The 18,522-nt window shown below is 35.5% G+C and overlaps 1 protein-coding gene across 2 annotated transcripts in view; it reads left to right on the forward strand.

Annotated features, from left to right (window-relative positions):
- The window catches only part of LOC118197094 (protein FAM91A1), a 169,635-nt gene that overhangs the window by 73,516 nt on the left and 77,597 nt on the right, over nucleotides 1-18,522 (forward strand). For both annotated transcript variants that reach the window (XM_085809656.1, XM_085809657.1), the window contains one exon: nucleotides 529-567. In XM_085809656.1, the coding sequence (XP_085665782.1) occupies nucleotides 529-567 (39 nt within the window). The remainder of the gene's footprint in view (nucleotides 1-528; nucleotides 568-18,522) is intronic.

Raw genomic sequence — 18,522 nt, forward strand, 5'->3', positions numbered from 1 at the left:
TTGAAATTCAAAAGCACTAAGTATTTTGATACTTTTTGATGGCAACAAGCTCTTTAAATATTTATATTTGTAGTATGATTAGTGAAAGATGCTAGTCATTGTGTACTTTGGCTGCCAATTCCCCCCCCCTTTGCTCTCCTTCCTACACACTACATCAAGATTAAACCCTGAAGATTATAATGAAATTATGTAGAAACATATGAACTGTAATCATTATGTGGCATTTTTAATGTCATATATATTATGTGCCTTGGCTACAGAACTTAATTTCTCTTGTCACTGTCTTACCACTATACCACATGGAAACTAATTATTGTATCAGAAAATATTCTGTAGCAACATATAAATTGTGATCATCATGCACATTTGTATTGTGTCATTATTGGTGTGTATTCTTCAAAGTTTTGCATGAATTTTTTGTTTTATTTTGTTTTGCATAATACTACAAATTATTTCCATTTTCTTCAGATGCTAGCATTTCTCTCCTTTGATAATCTGTTGTTTCACTACCTCTTTTGTTATTTTCAGCTTGCAAATATTCTTCAAGTTGATTTGGAGCTTGTTAAGGTAAAAATTTAATAATTGCCTTCATACTTCACATCTGTAATACATTAGTATACAATTATGAATTATGTGTATTCTTGAAATTTTGATATTGAAAAAAAATTGTCTGCTTTCACAATGTAGATATTCAATTGTTCTAAATAATAAGAAAATAAGTAATGTATGTAAAATTCCTTTTATACAATAAGTTTTATTAATAACACATTAAATTAAAAAAAAATCCATGTTGCAAGTATTTACCTCAAGATGTATTTCCTAGGAGGTATGTAAAAATGTTCTTTTTCTCAAAATTTGATATTAGTAGGATAAAATATTGGGTCATATAAAAGTCTCTGCGCTTTTTTGCTTTTAAATGGCATTGATGCCTATATATCCAGCAGCACTCACCTGATTGTCTTAAGCAAACAGGCGCTTAAAAAATGACATTCAGCTTCCATTGTTTGTGAAGATAGTTTTTTAATTTTTTTGCTCATGTCAAAAGTTATATTGATTTGAAAATGAGTGAAATATCTGAAGAAATAGGGTATGTGATGCTTTTTTACTATAAAAAGGGTAAAAATGCTTCAATGACATGCCGAAAAATTTTTGAAGTATACAGTGGGAACGAAGGACCCAGCAGTGGTTTACTTTATTCCATTCCTGAAATTTTAATGTCGAGATTGGAAGGTAATTGCTCATTATGAGCTGCTGCAACCTGGCGAAACCATCAGTTCGGCCTGATACTGTACACAAGTCGACCGTTTGAAGTAAGCAGTCCAGAAGGGGCGATGTACCATAGTCGTATCTCTGTCAAAGAAACAAGACCTGTTCTAGGCTAAATATTTATCTTTATATAAAACTATGTACAGATTACAATTTAGAAAATTTTAAAATACATTTTCACTACAGTAGAGCGTGCAAACCAGCGTCTGTTCTTTTCTCTTTCAAATCTCAATCTCCTTTCTTTCTCCCACCTGCAACCAAGGGGGAAGTCCACTCCCCTCTTCCGGCCGAGGCGAGAAGAGGGTCTTCTGTCCCTTCTTTTAGGGTGGGTGACCAAGTGTTCTTCAGAGAAGGGGAACGTTACAGCTCCTTCCCCCTTCGAAGAAACATTTTGCTCATCAAAATGTTTAGGTATATTTGAGACAAAGAGTTAGTTACACACATACATAAGAAAAAAATGACATAGAAGTACCATGATATTACATCAAGGCCAGTAGTGACACAATTAAAGTACATAAAATTAAAAAAAGAAATACAATGATAAATAAAAAGCTAGTTTTTTTTTTTTTTTTTTTTTTTTTTTTTTAAAGATGCAGACATGTTTAGAGTGTCAGCATTTTTATGGCTCTTCCCAGCTTGGTGAATAACTTGGAAATTATACGGCTGCAGGGCTAAAGCCCACCGCATTAGCCTGGGATTAGAGCCTGCATTAGTTTTTAACCAAACTAAGGGGTTGTGGTCAGTAATAATGAAGACAATTTTCATCAACAAATGACAAAAACATTCCAAAAGGAGAGAAACATCCAATACTGAAAAACCAATAGCCACGTGGAAAGAAGCAACGAAAGTCAAAATCGTGCACGTGGTAAACCGAAAAAATATAGAATTACCTCGAAAATGCCGGTTGATAGCATAAACCAAATCCGAAAAAATGATGGCCACATGGAAAGAAGTAAATAAAATGGTGCACGTGGTAAAACAATAAACAGTAAAATATTCTCGAAAATGCCGGTTGATAGCACAAACTACACTAGAAGAGAAACACGCTAATGTGACAATCAAAACCGTGAAAAACAACCTTATATTTAGCGTAGGTATAATGAAACACTCAATCGATTTCGAGGGCAGCTAAAGGTCCCTCCTCATCAGGAGAAAGAAATACATAGAAAGAAGAAAATAGGAATCACAGAAACACGTGGTGCTTATCAGCACTGCACGTCGTTATAACTAGATTTTTAATCAGAGTTGCACTGGCCGCCTACTTTTACTGAGCCAGGCTGTCTGATCAAGCATAAAGAAATATTAGCGAAGTTAAAATAGGGAGCGAGGGGCAAATGCACATTACGCTCAAAATCTGAACTTCAAATAATGGAAAGCAACCACTGAACGGATTTTTATACCCTCTGGTAGTACCAAGTGCGAGGAGGTAACGCCATCTATCGGCAAAAATAATTGAATTAAGACAGTAGAATTTTAAAGGCATTAGGAAGGACTGGATTGGACTTCAAATCATTAACTAAACTTTCTAAATCTTTGTGAATGTGAAAAGCCTCAAGAAAATCCAATTCGCCTATGGAAGAAGCCTTTTGGATGATTTTTGCAGACCCAAAATCAAAATTATGGTTAAAAGTCCAGCTATGATACGCTATTGAAGACTTGTTAATTTCCCCTTTTTTGACATAAGATTCATGTTCCTTGATACGAAACTTCAACGCTCTTTTTGTTTGGCCAATATATCTTAAACCACACTGACATGATATACTATAAATTCCCCAAGAATTCAAGACAGAAACGCAATCTTTTAGAATCGAAGGGTGAATTTTATTAATAGGGGAGAAACCGACTTGAAAATTGAATTTCTGGAGAATCCGTGCAATTTTATAGCTAACAGAAGGATAAAATGGAAGCACGACAAGGTCATTGATATTATTTCTAACAGTGGAATGTCTTCTTTGATGGGAATCTGAAAATTTTTTGACGGCTTTATCAATAATCACGGGAGAAAATCCACGGTCAATCGCAACTGCTCTCAAATAATTAAGTTCATTGGTAAGCAAAGATTCAGAGGAACAAACTTTTAGCGCGCGGAAAACATAATAGTAAAAAGAAGCCATTTTTTGCTTAACAGGGTGGCATGACTTGGCATGGGGTGGTAAACAAACTGCAAAGGGTTTACGGTACACAGTGGTGCTAAAATCGGTTTCATTGCGGATTATAAGAATATCGAGGAAGGGGAGGGAATTGTTGGATTCAATTTCAAGAGTGAATTGGATGGCTGGATCAATTGAATTCATAATAGATAGAATCTCGGATAAATCCTCTTTATAACCGTCAAAAAGTGCGAAAGTGTCGTCAACATACCGAATCCAAAGACGAAAAGATAATTTATCAAATAATTTCATCTCAAAATAGTGCATATAAATGTCAGCAAGTACCGGACTGAGAGGATTACCCATAGCCAATCCTTCAACTTGACGAAAATATGCATTTTGGAAAACAAAGTGGGTTTGACTTAGAGAAACTTTAGTAAGCGAAACCAACTCATTAATTTCAGTATGTGTGAAGTGAAATTCCCGAAGCCTAGTTTCAAGACAATTTAGTGCTCCTTCAACCGGAACATTAGTAAACAATGATTTGACATCAAATGAAACCATAATGGAACGAAGTGGGGAAATATTTTTAAGTTTATCAATGACTTCAACAGAATTTTTTACAGTGTGAATATTGTTATCAAGTAGAGGAGAAAATCTGGAAACTAAATATTTGGCCAAAGGATATGAAGCAGTACCTATGTTGGAAACAATTGGTCGAAAAGGAATACCGGTTTTGTGGACTTTTGGAAGAGCATAAAGTCTAGCGCAATTAGTAATAGGCGGAATAAGTGATTTCTTCAACTGAGTTGGCAGAATGTGGGAAGATTTAATAGCACTTTTTACTTTCATGAGGTCCGAAGTTGAAGGATCTTTAGGGATCGAGCAGTATGGGCCTTCATTTATCAATTTAGAGACTCCAGTAATATATGTGTGTTTGTCCATAACAACGATCTGTCCGCCCTTATCAGCTTTAGAGATAATGATATTAGTATCAGAATTAATTTCACGTAAGATCTCATTTTCCTTTTTGCTAAGATTAGAACCCAAAGATTTATTGTTAAAATTAACGTTATGAGTAATTAGGTGGCGGATTGTATCCTTCTGCGTTTCCGAAATTTTGGAGAATTTAAAGGCTTTCTCTATAGGGGCGATGATTTGAGGAATTGAAGGTTTAGATGTCTTTGAAAAGTTGAAATTATATTTTAATACTTTTAACTGATCCTCCGAAAGATTCCTATTGGAGATATTAACGATGGAGTTAACGTTTACAGTGGGAAGATCAGCTAGATAATTGGGACTATCCGACTGGTGTGTGAGTTTTTGGAATTTAGAAATGAGCACATTTTTATGCCGTTGACAAACGGTATCGGTTCTAGACCAGGATGTATGTTCAAATGAGGAAAAATTTTCAGTGGAATTAGCAATTTTTAAATGGAGGTAATATAATTCAAATTCAATTTTAGATAAACGTTTGCGTGTGTCCCTTATAATGTGACGAAGAAGTGCCAATTTGAATTTATGCAAAATTTTTGAAACGTGAACGGAAGCTTTAAGGCTACATTTCACATGTATAAATTTGGGAATGAAATTTTGATGTTTGCATTTAAGTAGAAACTGTAGATGATTCAAGAATTTCGTACGCTTAAGGCGTAACTTACAAAATCGGTTCCTGTCAGTGGACATATTGTGAAAAGGGCACAAGCAAGAAACAAGTGAACAAAAGAAATGTAATTCCGAAAGTCCAAACAAGTAATTACTTATAACATGAAAAAAACACCAATAAATAATGAAGACAATTTTCATCAACAAATGACAAAAACATTCCAAAAGGAGAGAAACATCCAATACTGAAAAACCAATAGCCACGTGGAAAGAAGCAACGAAAGTCAAAATCGTGCACGTGGTAAACCGAAAAAATATAGAATTACCTCGAAAATGCCGGTTGATAGCATAAACCAAATCCGAAAAAATGATGGCCACGTGGAAAGAAGTAAATAAAATGGTGCACGTGGTAAAACAATAAACAGTAAAATATTCTCGAAAATGCCGGTTGATAGCACAAACTACACTAGAAGAGAAACACGCTAATGTGACAATCAAAACCGTGAAAAACAACCTTATATTTAGCGTAGGTATAATGAAACACTCAATCGATTTCGAGGGCAGCTAAAGGTCCCTCCTCATCAGGAGAAAGAAATACATAGAAAGAAGAAAATAGGAATCACAGAAACACGTGGTGCTTATCAGCACTGCACGTCGTTATAACTAGATTTTTAATCAGAGTTGCACTGGCCGCCTACTTTTACTGAGCCAGGCTGTCTGATCAAGCATAAAGAAATATTAGCGAAGTTAAAATAGGGAGCGAGGGGCAAATGCACATTACGCTCAAAATCTGAACTTCAAATAATGGAAAGCAACCACTGAACGGATTTTTATACCCTCTGGTAGTACCAAGTGCGAGGAGGTAACGCCATCTATCGGCAAAAATAATTGAATTAAGACAGTAGAATTTTAAAGGCATTAGGAAGGACTGGATTGGACTTCAAATCATTAACTAAACTTTCTAAATCTTTGTGAATGTGAAAAGCCTCAAGAAAATCCAATTCGCCTATGGAAGAAGCCTTTTGGATGATTTTTGCAGACCCAAAATCAAAATTATAGTTAAAAGTCCAGCTATGATACGCTATTGAAGACTTGTTAATTTCCCCTTTTTTGACATAAGATTCATGTTCCTTGATACGAAACTTCAACGCTCTTTTTGTTTGGCCAATATATCTTAAACCACACTGACATGATATACTATAAATTCCCCAAGAATTCAAGACAGAAACGCAATCTTTTAGAATCGAAGGGTGAATTTTATTAATAGGGGAGAAACCGACTTGAAAATTGAATTTCTGGAGAATCCGTGCAATTTTATAGCTAACAGAAGGATAAAATGGAAGCACGACAAGGTCATTGATATTATTTCTAACAGTGGAATGTCTTCTTTGATGGGAATCTGAAAATTTTTTGACGGCTTTATCAATAATCACGGGAGAAAATCCACGGTCAATCGCAACTGCTCTCAAATAATTAAGTTCATTGGTAAGCAAAGATTCAGAGGAACAAACTTTTAGCGCGCGGAAAACATAATAGTAAAAAGAAGCCATTTTTTGCTTAACAGGGTGGCATGACTTGGCATGGGGTGGTAAACAAACTGCAAAGGGTTTACGGTACATAGTGGTGCTAAAATCGGTTTCATTGCGGATTATAAGAATATCGAGGAAGGGGAGGGAATTGTTGGATTCAATTTCAAGAGTGAATTGGATGGCTGGATCAATTGAATTCATAATAGATAGAATCTCGGATAAATCCTCTTTATAACCGTCAAAAAGTGCGAAAGTGTCGTCAACATACCGAATCCAAAGACGAAAAGATAATTTATCAAATAATTTCATCTCAAAATAGTGCATATAAATGTCAGCAAGTACCGGACTGAGAGGATTACCCATAGCCAATCCTTCAACTTGACGAAAATATGCATTTTGGAAAACAAAGTGGGTTTGACTTAGAGAAACTTTAGTAAGCGAAACCAACTCATTAATTTCAGTATGTGTGAAGTGAAATTCCCGAAGCCTAGTTTCAAGACAATTTAGTGCTCCTTCGACCGGAACATTAGTAAACAATGATTTGACATCAAATGAAACCATAATGGAACGAAGTGGGGAAATATTTTTAAGTTTATCAATGACTTCAACAGAATTTTTTACAGTGTGAATATTGTTATCAAGTAGAGGAGAAAATCTGGAAACTAAATATTTGGCCAAAGGATATGAAGCAGTACCTATGTTGGAAACAATTGGTCGAAAAGGAATACCGGTTTTGTGGACTTTTGGAAGAGCATAAAGTCTAGCGCAATTAGTAATAGGCGGAATAAGTGATTTCTTCAACTGAGTTGGCAGAATGTGGGAAGATTTAATAGCACTTTTTACTTTCATGAGGTCCGAAGTTGAAGGATCTTTAGGGATCGAGCAGTATGGGCCTTCATTTATCAATTTAGAGACTCCAGTAATATATGTGTGTTTGTCCATAACAACGATCTGTCCGCCCTTATCAGCTTTAGAGATAATGATATTAGTATCAGAATTAATTTCACGTAAGATCTCATTTTCCTTTTTGCTAAGATTAGAACCCAAAGATTTATTGTTAAAATTAACGTTATGAGTAATTAGGTGGCGGATTGTATCCTTCTGCGTTTCCGAAATTTTGGAGAATTTAAAGGCTTTCTCTATAGGGGCGATGATTTGAGGAATTGAAGGTTTAGATGTCTTTGAAAAGTTGAAATTATATTTTAATACTTTTAACTGATCCTCCGAAAGATTCCTATTGGAGATATTAACGATGGAGTTAACGTTTACAGTGGGAAGATCAGCTAGATAATTGGGACTATCCGACTGGTGTGTGAGTTTTTGGAATTTAGAAATGAGCACATTTTTATGCCGTTGACAAACGGTATCGGTTCTAGACCAGGATGTATGTTCAAATGAGGAAAAATTTTCAGTGGAATTAGCAATTTTTAAATGGAGGTAATATAATTCAAATTCAATTTTAGATAAACGTTTGCGTGTGTCCCTTATAATGTGACGAAGAAGTGCCAATTTGAATTTATGCAAAATTTTTGAAACGTGAACGGAAGCTTTAAGGCTACATTTCACATGTATAAATTTGGGAATGAAATTTTGATGTTTGCATTTAAGTAGAAACTGTAGATGATTCAAGAATTTCGTACGCTTAAGGCGTAACTTACAAAATCGGTTCCTGTCAGTGGACATATTGTGAAAAGGGCACAAGCAAGAAACAAGTGAACAAAAGAAATGTAATTCCGAAAGTCCAAACAAGTAATTACTTATAACATGAAAAAAACACCAATAAATAATGAAGACAATTTTCATCAACAAATGACAAAAACATTCCAACATAATTTTGATTTTGGGTCTGCAAAAATCATCCAAAAGGCTTCTTCCATAGGCGAATTGGATTTTCTTGAGGCTTTTCACATTCACAAAGATTTAGAAAGTTTAGTTAATGATTTGAAGTCCAATCCAGTCCTTCCTAATGCCTTTAAAATTCTACTGTCTTAATTCAATTATTTTTGCCGATAGATGGCGTTACCTCCTCGCACTTGGTACTACCAGAGGGTATAAAAATCCGTTCAGTGGTTGCTTTCCATTATTTGAAGTTCAGATTTTGAGCGTAATGTGCATTTGCCCCTCGCTCCCTATTTTAACTTCGCTAATATTTCTTTATGCTTGATCAGACAGCCTGGCTCAGTAAAAGTAGGCGGCCAGTGCAACTCTGATTAAAAATCTAGTTATAACGACGTGCAGTGCTGATAAGCACCACGTGTTTCTGTGATTCCTATTTTCTTCTTTCTATGTATTTCTTTCTCCTGATGAGGAGGGACCTCTAGCTGCCCTCGAAATCGATTGAGTGTTTCATTATACCTACGCTAAATATAAGGTTGTTTTTCACGGTTTTGATTGTCACATTAGCGTGTTTCTCTTCTAGTGTAGTTTGTGCTATCAACCGGCATTTTCGAGAATATTTTACTGTTTATTGTTTTACCACGTGCACCATTTTATTTACTTCTTTCCACGTGGCCATCATTTTTTCGGATTTGGTTTATGCTATCAACCGGCATTTTCGAGGTAATTCTATATTTTTTCGGTTTACCACGTGCACGATTTTGACTTTCGTTGCTTCTTTCCACGTGGCTATTGGTTTTTCAGTATTGGATGTTTCTCTCCTTTTGGAATGTTTTTGTCATTTGTTGATGAAAATTGTCTTCATTATTTATTGGTGTTTTTTTCATGTTATAAGTAATTACTTGTTTGGACTTTCGGAATTACATTTCTTTTGTTCACTTGTTTCTTGCTTGTGCCCTTTTCACAATATGTCCACTGACAGGAACCGATTTTGTAAGTTACGCCTTAAGCGTACGAAATTCTTGAATCATCTACAGTTTCTACTTAAATGCAAACATCAAAATTTCATTCCCAAATTTATACATGTGAAATGTAGCCTTAAAGCTTCCGTTCACGTTTCAAAAATTTTGCATAAATTCAAATTGGCACTTCTTCGTCACATTATAAGGGACACACGCAAACGTTTATCTAAAATTGAATTTGAATTATATTACCTCCATTTAAAAATTGCTAATTCCACTGAAAATTTTTCCTCATTTGAACATACATCCTGGTCTAGAACCGATACCGTTTGTCAACGGCATAAAAATGTGCTCATTTCTAAATTCCAAAAACTCACACGCCAGTCGGATAGTCCCAATTATCTAGCTGATCTTCCCACTGTAAACGTTAACTCCATCGTTAATATCTCCAATAGGAATCTTTCGGAGGATCAGTTAAAAGTATTAAAATATAATTTCAACTTTTCAAAGACATCTAAACCTTCAATTCCTCAAATCATCGCCCCTATAGAGAAAGCCTTTAAATTCTCCAAAATTTCGGAAACGCAGAAGGATACAATCCGCCACCTAATTACTCATAACGTTAATTTTAACAATAAATCTTTGGGTTCTAATCTTAGCAAAAAGGAAAATGAGATCTTACGTGAAATTAATTCTGATACTAATATCATTATCTCTAAAGCTGATAAGGGCGGACAGATCGTTGTTATGGACAAACACACATATATTACTGGAGTCTCTAAATTGATAAATGAAGGCCCATACTGCTCGATCCCTAAAGATCCTTCAACTTCGGACCTCATGAAAGTAAAAAGTGCTATTAAATCTTCCCACATTCTGCCAACTCAGTTGAAGAAATCACTTATTCCGCCTATTACTAATTGCGCTAGACTTTATGCTCTTCCAAAAGTCCACAAAACCGGTATTCCTTTTCGACCAATTGTTTCCAACATAGGTACTGCTTCATATCCTTTGGCCAAATATTTAGTTTCCAGATTTTCTCCTCTACTTGATAACAATATTCACACTGTAAAAAATTCTGTTGAAGTCATTGATAAACTTAAAAATATTTCCCCACTTCGTTCCATTATGGTTTCATTTGATGTCAAATCATTGTTTACTAATGTTCCGGTCGAAGGAGCACTAAATTGTCTTGAAACTAGGCTTCGGGAATTTCACTTCACACATACTGAAATTAATGAGTTGGTTTCGCTTACTAAAGTTTCTCTAAGTCAAACCCACTTTGTTTTCCAAAATGCATATTTTCGTCAAGTTGAAGGATTGGCTATGGGTAATCCTCTCAGTCCGGTACTTGCTGACATTTATATGCACTATTTTGAGATGAAATTGTTTGATAAATTATCTTTTCGTCTTTGGATTCGGTATGTTGACGACACTTTCGCACTTTTTGACGGTTATAAAGAGGATTTATCCGAGATTCTATCTATTATGAATTCAATTGATCCAGCCATCCAATTCACTCTTGAAATTGAATCCAACAATTCCCTCCCCTTCCTCGATATTCTTATAATCCGCAATGAAACCGATTTTAGCACCACTGTGTACCGTAAACCCTTTGCAGTTTGTTTACCACCCCATGCCAAGTCATGCCACCCTGTTAAGCAAAAAATGGCTTCTTTTTACTATTATGTTTTCCGCGCGCTAAAAGTTTGTTCCTCTGAATCTTTGCTTACCAATGAACTTAATTATTTGAGAGCAGTTGCGATTGACCGTGGATTTTCTCCCGTGATTATTGATAAAGCCGTCAAAAAATTTTCAGATTCCCATCAAAGAAGACATTCCACTGTTAGAAATAATATCAATGACCTTGTCGTGCTTCCATTTTATCCTTCTGTTAGCTATAAAATTGCACGGATTCTCCAGAAATTCAATTTTCAAGTCGGTTTCTCCCCTATTAATAAAATTCACCCTTCGATTCTAAAAGATTGCGTTTCTGTCTTGAATTCTTGGGGAATTTATAGTATATCATGTCAGTGTGGTTTAAGATATATTGGCCAAACAAAAAGAGCGTTGAAGTTTCGTATCAAGGAACATGAATCTTATGTCAAAAAAGGCAAAATTAACAAGTCTTCAATAGCGTTTCATAGCTGGACTTTTAACCATAATTTTGATTTTGGGTCTGCAAAAATCATCCAAAAGGCTTCTTCCATAGGCGAATTGGATTTTCTTGAGGCTTTTCACATTCACAAAGATTTAGAAAGTTTAGTTAATGATTTGAAGTCCAATCCAGTCCTTCCTAATGCCTTTAAAATTCTACTGTCTTAATTCAATTATTTTTGCCGATAGATGGCGTTACCTCCTCGCACTTGGTACTACCAGAGGGTATAAAAATCCGTTCAGTGGTTGCTTTCCATTATTTGAAGTTCAGATTTTGAGCGTAATGTGCATTTGCCCCTCGCTCCCTATTTTAACTTCGCTAATATTTCTTTATGCTTGATCAGACAGCCTGGCTCAGTAAAAGTAGGCGGCCAGTGCAACTCTGATTAAAAATCTAGTTATAACGACGTGCAGTGCTGATAAGCACCACGTGTTTCTGTGATTCCTATTTTCTTCTTTCTATGTATTTCTTTCTCCTGATGAGGAGGGACCTTTAGCTGCCCTCGAAATCGATTGAGTGTTTCATTATACCTACGCTAAATATAAGGTTGTTTTTCACGGTTTTGATTGTCACATTAGCGTGTTTCTCTTCTAGTGTAGTTTGTGCTATCAACCGGCATTTTCGAGAATATTTTACTGTTTATTGTTTTACCACGTGCACCATTTTATTTACTTCTTTCCACGTGGCCATCATTTTTTCGGATTTGGTTTATGCTATCAACCGGCATTTTCGAGGTAATTCTATATTTTTTCGGTTTACCACGTGCACGATTTTGACTTTCGTTGCTTCTTTCCACGTGGCTATTGGTTTTTCAGTATTGGATGTTTCTCTCCTTTTGGAATGTTTTTGTCATTTGTTGATGAAAATTGTCTTCATTATTTATTGGTGTTTTTTTCATGTTATAAGTAATTACTTGTTTGGACTTTCGGAATTACATTTCTTTTGTTCACTTGTTTCTTGCTTGTGCCCTTTTCACAATATGTCCACTGACAGGAACCGATTTTGTAAGTTACGCCTTAAGCGTACGAAATTCTTGAATCATCTACAGTTTCTACTTAAATGCAAACATCAAAATTTCATTCCCAAATTTATACATGTGAAATGTAGCCTTAAAGCTTCCGTTCACGTTTCAAAAATTTTGCATAAATTCAAATTGGCACTTCTTCGTCACATTATAAGGGACACACGCAAACGTTTATCTAAAATTGAATTTGAATTATATTACCTCCATTTAAAAATTGCTAATTCCACTGAAAATTTTTCCTCATTTGAACATACATCCTGGTCTAGAACCGATACCGTTTGTCAACGGCATAAAAATGTGCTCATTTCTAAATTCCAAAAACTCACACACCAGTCGGATAGTCCCAATTATCTAGCTGATCTTCCCACTGTAAACGTTAACTCCATCGTTAATATCTCCAATAGGAATCTTTCGGAGGATCAGTTAAAAGTATTAAAATATAATTTCAACTTTTCAAAGACATCTAAACCTTCAATTCCTCAAATCATCGCCCCTATAGAGAAAGCCTTTAAATTCTCCAAAATTTCGGAAACGCAGAAGGATACAATCCGCCACCTAATTACTCATAACGTTAATTTTAACAATAAATCTTTGGGTTCTAATCTTAGCAAAAAGGAAAATGAGATCTTACGTGAAATTAATTCTGATACTAATATCATTATCTCTAAAGCTGATAAGGGCGGACAGATCGTTGTTATGGACAAACACACATATATTACTGGAGTCTCTAAATTGATAAATGAAGGCCCATACTGCTCGATCCCTAAAGATCCTTCAACTTCGGACCTCATGAAAGTAAAAAGTGCTATTAAATCTTCCCACATTCTGCCAACTCAGTTGAAGAAATCACTTATTCCGCCTATTACTAATTGCGCTAGACTTTATGCTCTTCCAAAAGTCCACAAAACCGGTATTCCTTTTCGACCAATTGTTTCCAACATAGGTACTGCTTCATATCCTTTGGCCAAATATTTAGTTTCCAGATTTTCTCCTCTACTTGATAACAATATTCACACTGTAAAAAATTCTGTTGAAGTCATTGATAAACTTAAAAATATTTCCCCACTTCGTTCCATTATGGTTTCATTTGATGTCAAATCATTGTTTACTAATGTTCCGGTCGAAGGAGCACTAAATTGTCTTGAAACTAGGCTTCGGGAATTTCACTTCACACATACTGAAATTAATGATTTGGTTTCGCTTACTAAAGTTTCTCTAAGTCAAACCCACTTTGTTTTCCAAAATGCATATTTTCGTCAAGTTGAAGGATTGGCTATGGGTAATCCTCTCAGTCCGGTACTTGCTGACATTTATATGCACTATTTTGAGATGAAATTATTTGATAAATTATCTTTTCGTCTTTGGATTCGGTATGTTGACGACACTTTCGCACTTTTTGACGGTTATAAAGAGGATTTATCCGAGATTCTATCTATTATGAATTCAATTGATCCAGCCATCCAATTCACTCTTGAAATTGAATCCAACAATTCCCTCCCCTTCCTCGATATTCTTATAATCCGCAATGAAACCGATTTTAGCACCACTGTGTACCGTAAACCCTTTGCAGTTTGTTTACCACCCCATGCCAAGTCATGCCACCCTGTTAAGCAAAAAATGGCTTCTTTTTACTATTATGTTTTCCGCGCGCTAAAAGTTTGTTCCTCTGAATCTTTGCTTACCAATGAACTTAATTATTTGAGAGCAGTTGCGATTGACCGTGGATTTTCTCCCGTGATTATTGATAAAGCCGTCAAAAAATTTTCAGATTCCCATCAAAGAAGACATTCCACTGTTAGAAATAATATCAATGACCTTGTCGTGCTTCCATTTTATCCTTCTGTTAGCTATAAAATTGCACGGATTCTCCAGAAATTCAATTTTCAAGTCGGTTTCTCCCCTATTAATAAAATTCACCCTTCGATTCTAAAAGATTGCGTTTCTGTCTTGAATTCTTGGGGAATTTATAGTATATCATGTCAGTGTGGTTTAAGATATATTGGCCAAACAAAAAGAGCGTTGAAGTTTCGTATCAAGGAACATGAATCTTATGTCAAAAAAGGGGAAATTAACAAGTCTTCAATAGCGTATCATAGCTGGACTTTTAACCATAATTTTGATTTTGGGTCTGCAAAAATCATCCAAAAGGCTTCTTCCATAGGCGAATTGGATTTTCTTGAGGCTTTTCACATTCACAAAGATTTAGAAAGTTTAGTTAATGATTTGAAGTCCAATCCAGTCCTTCCTAATGCCTTTAAAATTCTACTGTCTTAATTCAATTATTTTTGCCGATAGATGGCGTTACCTCCTCGCACTTGGTACTACCAGAGGGTATAAAAATCCGTTCAGTGGTTGCTTTCCATTATTTGAAGTTCAGATTTTGAGCGTAATGTGCATTTGCCCCTCGCTCCCTATTTTAACTTCGCTAATATTTCTTTATGCTTGATCAGACAGCCTGGCTCAGTAAAAGTAGGCGGCCAGTGCAACTCTGATTAAAAATCTAGTTATAACGACGTGCAGTGCTGATAAGCACCACGTGTTTCTGTGATTCCTATTTTCTTCTTTCTATGTATTTCTTTCTCCTGATGAGGAGGGACCTTTAGCTGCCCTCGAAATCGATTGAGTGTTTCATTATACCTACGCTAAATATAAGGTTGTTTTTCACGGTTTTGATTGTCACATTAGCGTGTTTCTCTTCTAGTGATGGGTACTAGTTTCAAAGAGGCTTTCTTCCTTTCATTTGGTCTCCTGGCTCGTTGACATTTGTCACAGGAACGAATGTAATCTTCAATTTCCTTAAAACAACCAGGCCCAAAAAAATACCGTAAAAGCCTATCCTTCGATTTTTTAACCCCCAAATGAGCCGAAGTTCCTTCAAAGTTTCTGAAGTGGCATAATGCTTGGATTTTCTTCCGAAATTCTATCAGCACTACCAGTATTTTTTTCTCATTTCCATAATGATCTCTTTGAACTCGAACTTTGATCTCTTTGTTTCGATGATTGATTTCCATTTCTTGAGCTAATAGAGTAGTAAATCGCTTTTAACATTTCGCACCTTTTCTGGGAGTCACTAAATGTTCTTCGGCCAGTCTTTATTAGAGCAATTTCTTCCCCGCTGCTCTCTGCTTGCGGTAGCAAAATCGCTGTTCCCATGGTAGGGTCAAGGATTGGAGTGGGGAACTCACTGACCCTGTCTTCCCGAAAAGTCGCCTTTCTCAAAACCCTATCCGCCACTTTCTGTGGGGTATGCCTTTTCTTTTGGGCGTTTCTGCGGCATTTTTGGAATTTCGAACTAGTGATTGCAATCTTCCTGCGATTAGATTTCCCAGAATATACATATCCTCTGTCTAAATCCTCTCCAATGATTGTGGCTTGAGTTTGGATGAACCCAATTTCATTCATCTCAAGCTCTACGCATGCTAATGGTAGACCAAAGGACTTCTCACCCATACTGTTTCTCCCGTAAACATTTCCAGAGTGATATAGTTATGACTCACCAAATCGAGGCTTACTCTGGTGTCCCGCAGCACTTTAATAGAATGACCATTTACACATGCGTCCATGATAAACGGAGACAGCAATTCCTCTGCGCTTTTATATTGGTATATGTTGTTTACCATGGCTGGAGATTTATGCTTGGTGAGTTTTGGGCACTGGGGCCTGAGGTGATTTTCTTAGCCGCATTCAAAACACTTAGAAGCCTTTCCTTTTTCAAATGCTTTGTTTAGGCTAGTCTTCGTTTGTTCTGCCTGAGACGAAACATTTTTTTTTTCTCGTCATCCCCCTTTTAATCTTTAGGATCAGTTAAATTCCTATCATTCTTCCTTCGGTCTTGATACCCTGGATGGGCTGATTTCTTCCGAATTCCTCTGATATCTTCATAGTCATCTAGCATATCTGCCAACTTAGCTGCCGAAGTGACTTTTACCCAATTGTCCAAGAGATGCTCCTTGACTTCGCTGCCGACTCGTCGTTTCATTTGATCAGTAACCATCAAATCCTTTAGTTTCTCGAAATCGTTTATCTCCAGAATGCTTAACCATCCATCTAAATAATTTCTCATAGCAAAACTCAAATCCCTCCATGTTTAATCTGATCTTCGTTGATGCTGAATGAATTTAAGACGGAATATTTTGGGGCTCAATTTGAATCTTTTTAAGAGCAAAGCTTTTACCTATATGTAATCGCAAGCCTTTTCTTCGGGTTCTTTAGATATAAGTTGAACGATTTCCATGGGCAATAGTGCTAATAAATAAGCTACCCAGTCGCTCTTCTCGATACCAAACCTCTTCGCTTGTCTCTCAAACATTGTTAGATACAAACTAATATCCACACTATCCGAATAAAATTTTTGAATAATTTTTTTGTATCTCACGAAGAAACTGCTTATTACTCAACTTTGAATTTTCTGATACTGCAGGCGACGATCTACCCATTGCCTCGATCCTTAGCCATTCTAACTCAAATTGTCTTATTTCCCTAGAACGGCAATCCTCTCTCTCTTGTTCTTTAAGTCTCTTCTCTCTCTCTCTTTTTCTCGAAGTCTCTCCTCTTCCAACCTTTCATTTACTATTCCCTCAAAAACAGCCTTAACGAACTCTTTGTCATAAGCTGCACTTTTTTGAATCGGAGATTTTAGCTCGATAATCTTTAGACTCATTGTAGCCTCCCCCCTAATTCTATTGCTAGGTTGTATAAGTGAATTTTTCCTTTTCCCAAGAAAGCCATTTTAACCAAAGTCACTGAAGTCAGAAAGTTAACAAAGCTTTGTGCCACACTCAATTTCTGTACTTAGAATTATCACACATTAATCAAAAATACAATGCTACTGAGATTATCATTATTAATAGTAACCATTAATGCACAGTGATTTTACAAACATCGTAAATGATCTGAATCTTAACAAGAATTCAGTATACTCAGTACTACAATTTTCAAAATTCCTTGAAATTCCTTAATATTATTAAAATCTAATACACCCTATGACTACATTTACAGAATTAATGAATTGAGTTTTAGTAAGTTTTTACCTGAGTACATACTAATAAAAATAGTAAGTAATTTAATCACAATTTCAATAACACTTAGTACACAATAAACCCACCATCAGTAACAATCCAATTAAATAAATTTCAACTGTACTTAATTTAGTAAATCTCAGTTTTCACAGCTACAGTAGTGCTGATGTGTTTTCTGATACATTAAAGAAACAATATAAAATTGTCAATAATTCTTATACTGTTAAATAACAATAAAACCAATATACATTAATTCCAAACATAGTTAATTTTTGTTTGATCTTACATTCAAAAATGTTAAAACAGGACCAACGAATAACAACAGTAAAAAGACTTTTGGTATTTTCAATGCTACTGAATTTGTACCTTATTATTTCAACAATTATGCAAATTGTTATGAGTAATCATTATGAACTAACACCATAACATACACATACATACGAGTTAAAATGCATAGCAAGGAAGACAATGTATCAACTTTTAACAAAATTAACTACTTAGGATAAGTCACTGCCTTAATGTAAAAATCAAGGTACTTATCCCGTTTGATGACTTGTTAGATGAAGATTTACTGACACTATATCTATTTTATACGATCTTAGAAATCACAAGATTCCCACAAACACAGAATTTATGCGATCAAGTTCTGTAGAACATGCTGACTCTTCCTTCCCAGCATGGAACTTTAATGTTATAACATAAAAATCAGGATGATTTTTGATGAAGAAATCTCGTTGTGCAGAACCGTGGTGGTTTTCTAAAATATCACTTAGATCAAACGAAGAAACTGGCATCGGTATGTTTACAACACAAAAATCAGGATGATTTTTGATGAAAAACCTCGTTGTGCAGAACCGTGGCAGTTCTCTAAAATATCACTTAGATTAAATGAAGAAACTGGAATCAGGATGATTCATACGACGTGAAAATCAGGATGATTTTGGTTCCGTCAACTTATGTAGATCAACATCAGAACATGAGCTGATTTCTAAACTGCACAGAGTCATGAGGATGCTGTCAAAACTTCATTGAAT

This window comes from Stegodyphus dumicola, chromosome X2 (genome assembly GCF_044657685.1).
Source record: "Stegodyphus dumicola isolate Sdum_Otavi_A_Nest chromosome X2, ASM4465768v1".
In the NCBI taxonomy this organism is placed as follows: Eukaryota; Metazoa; Arthropoda; class Arachnida; order Araneae; family Eresidae; genus Stegodyphus; species Stegodyphus dumicola.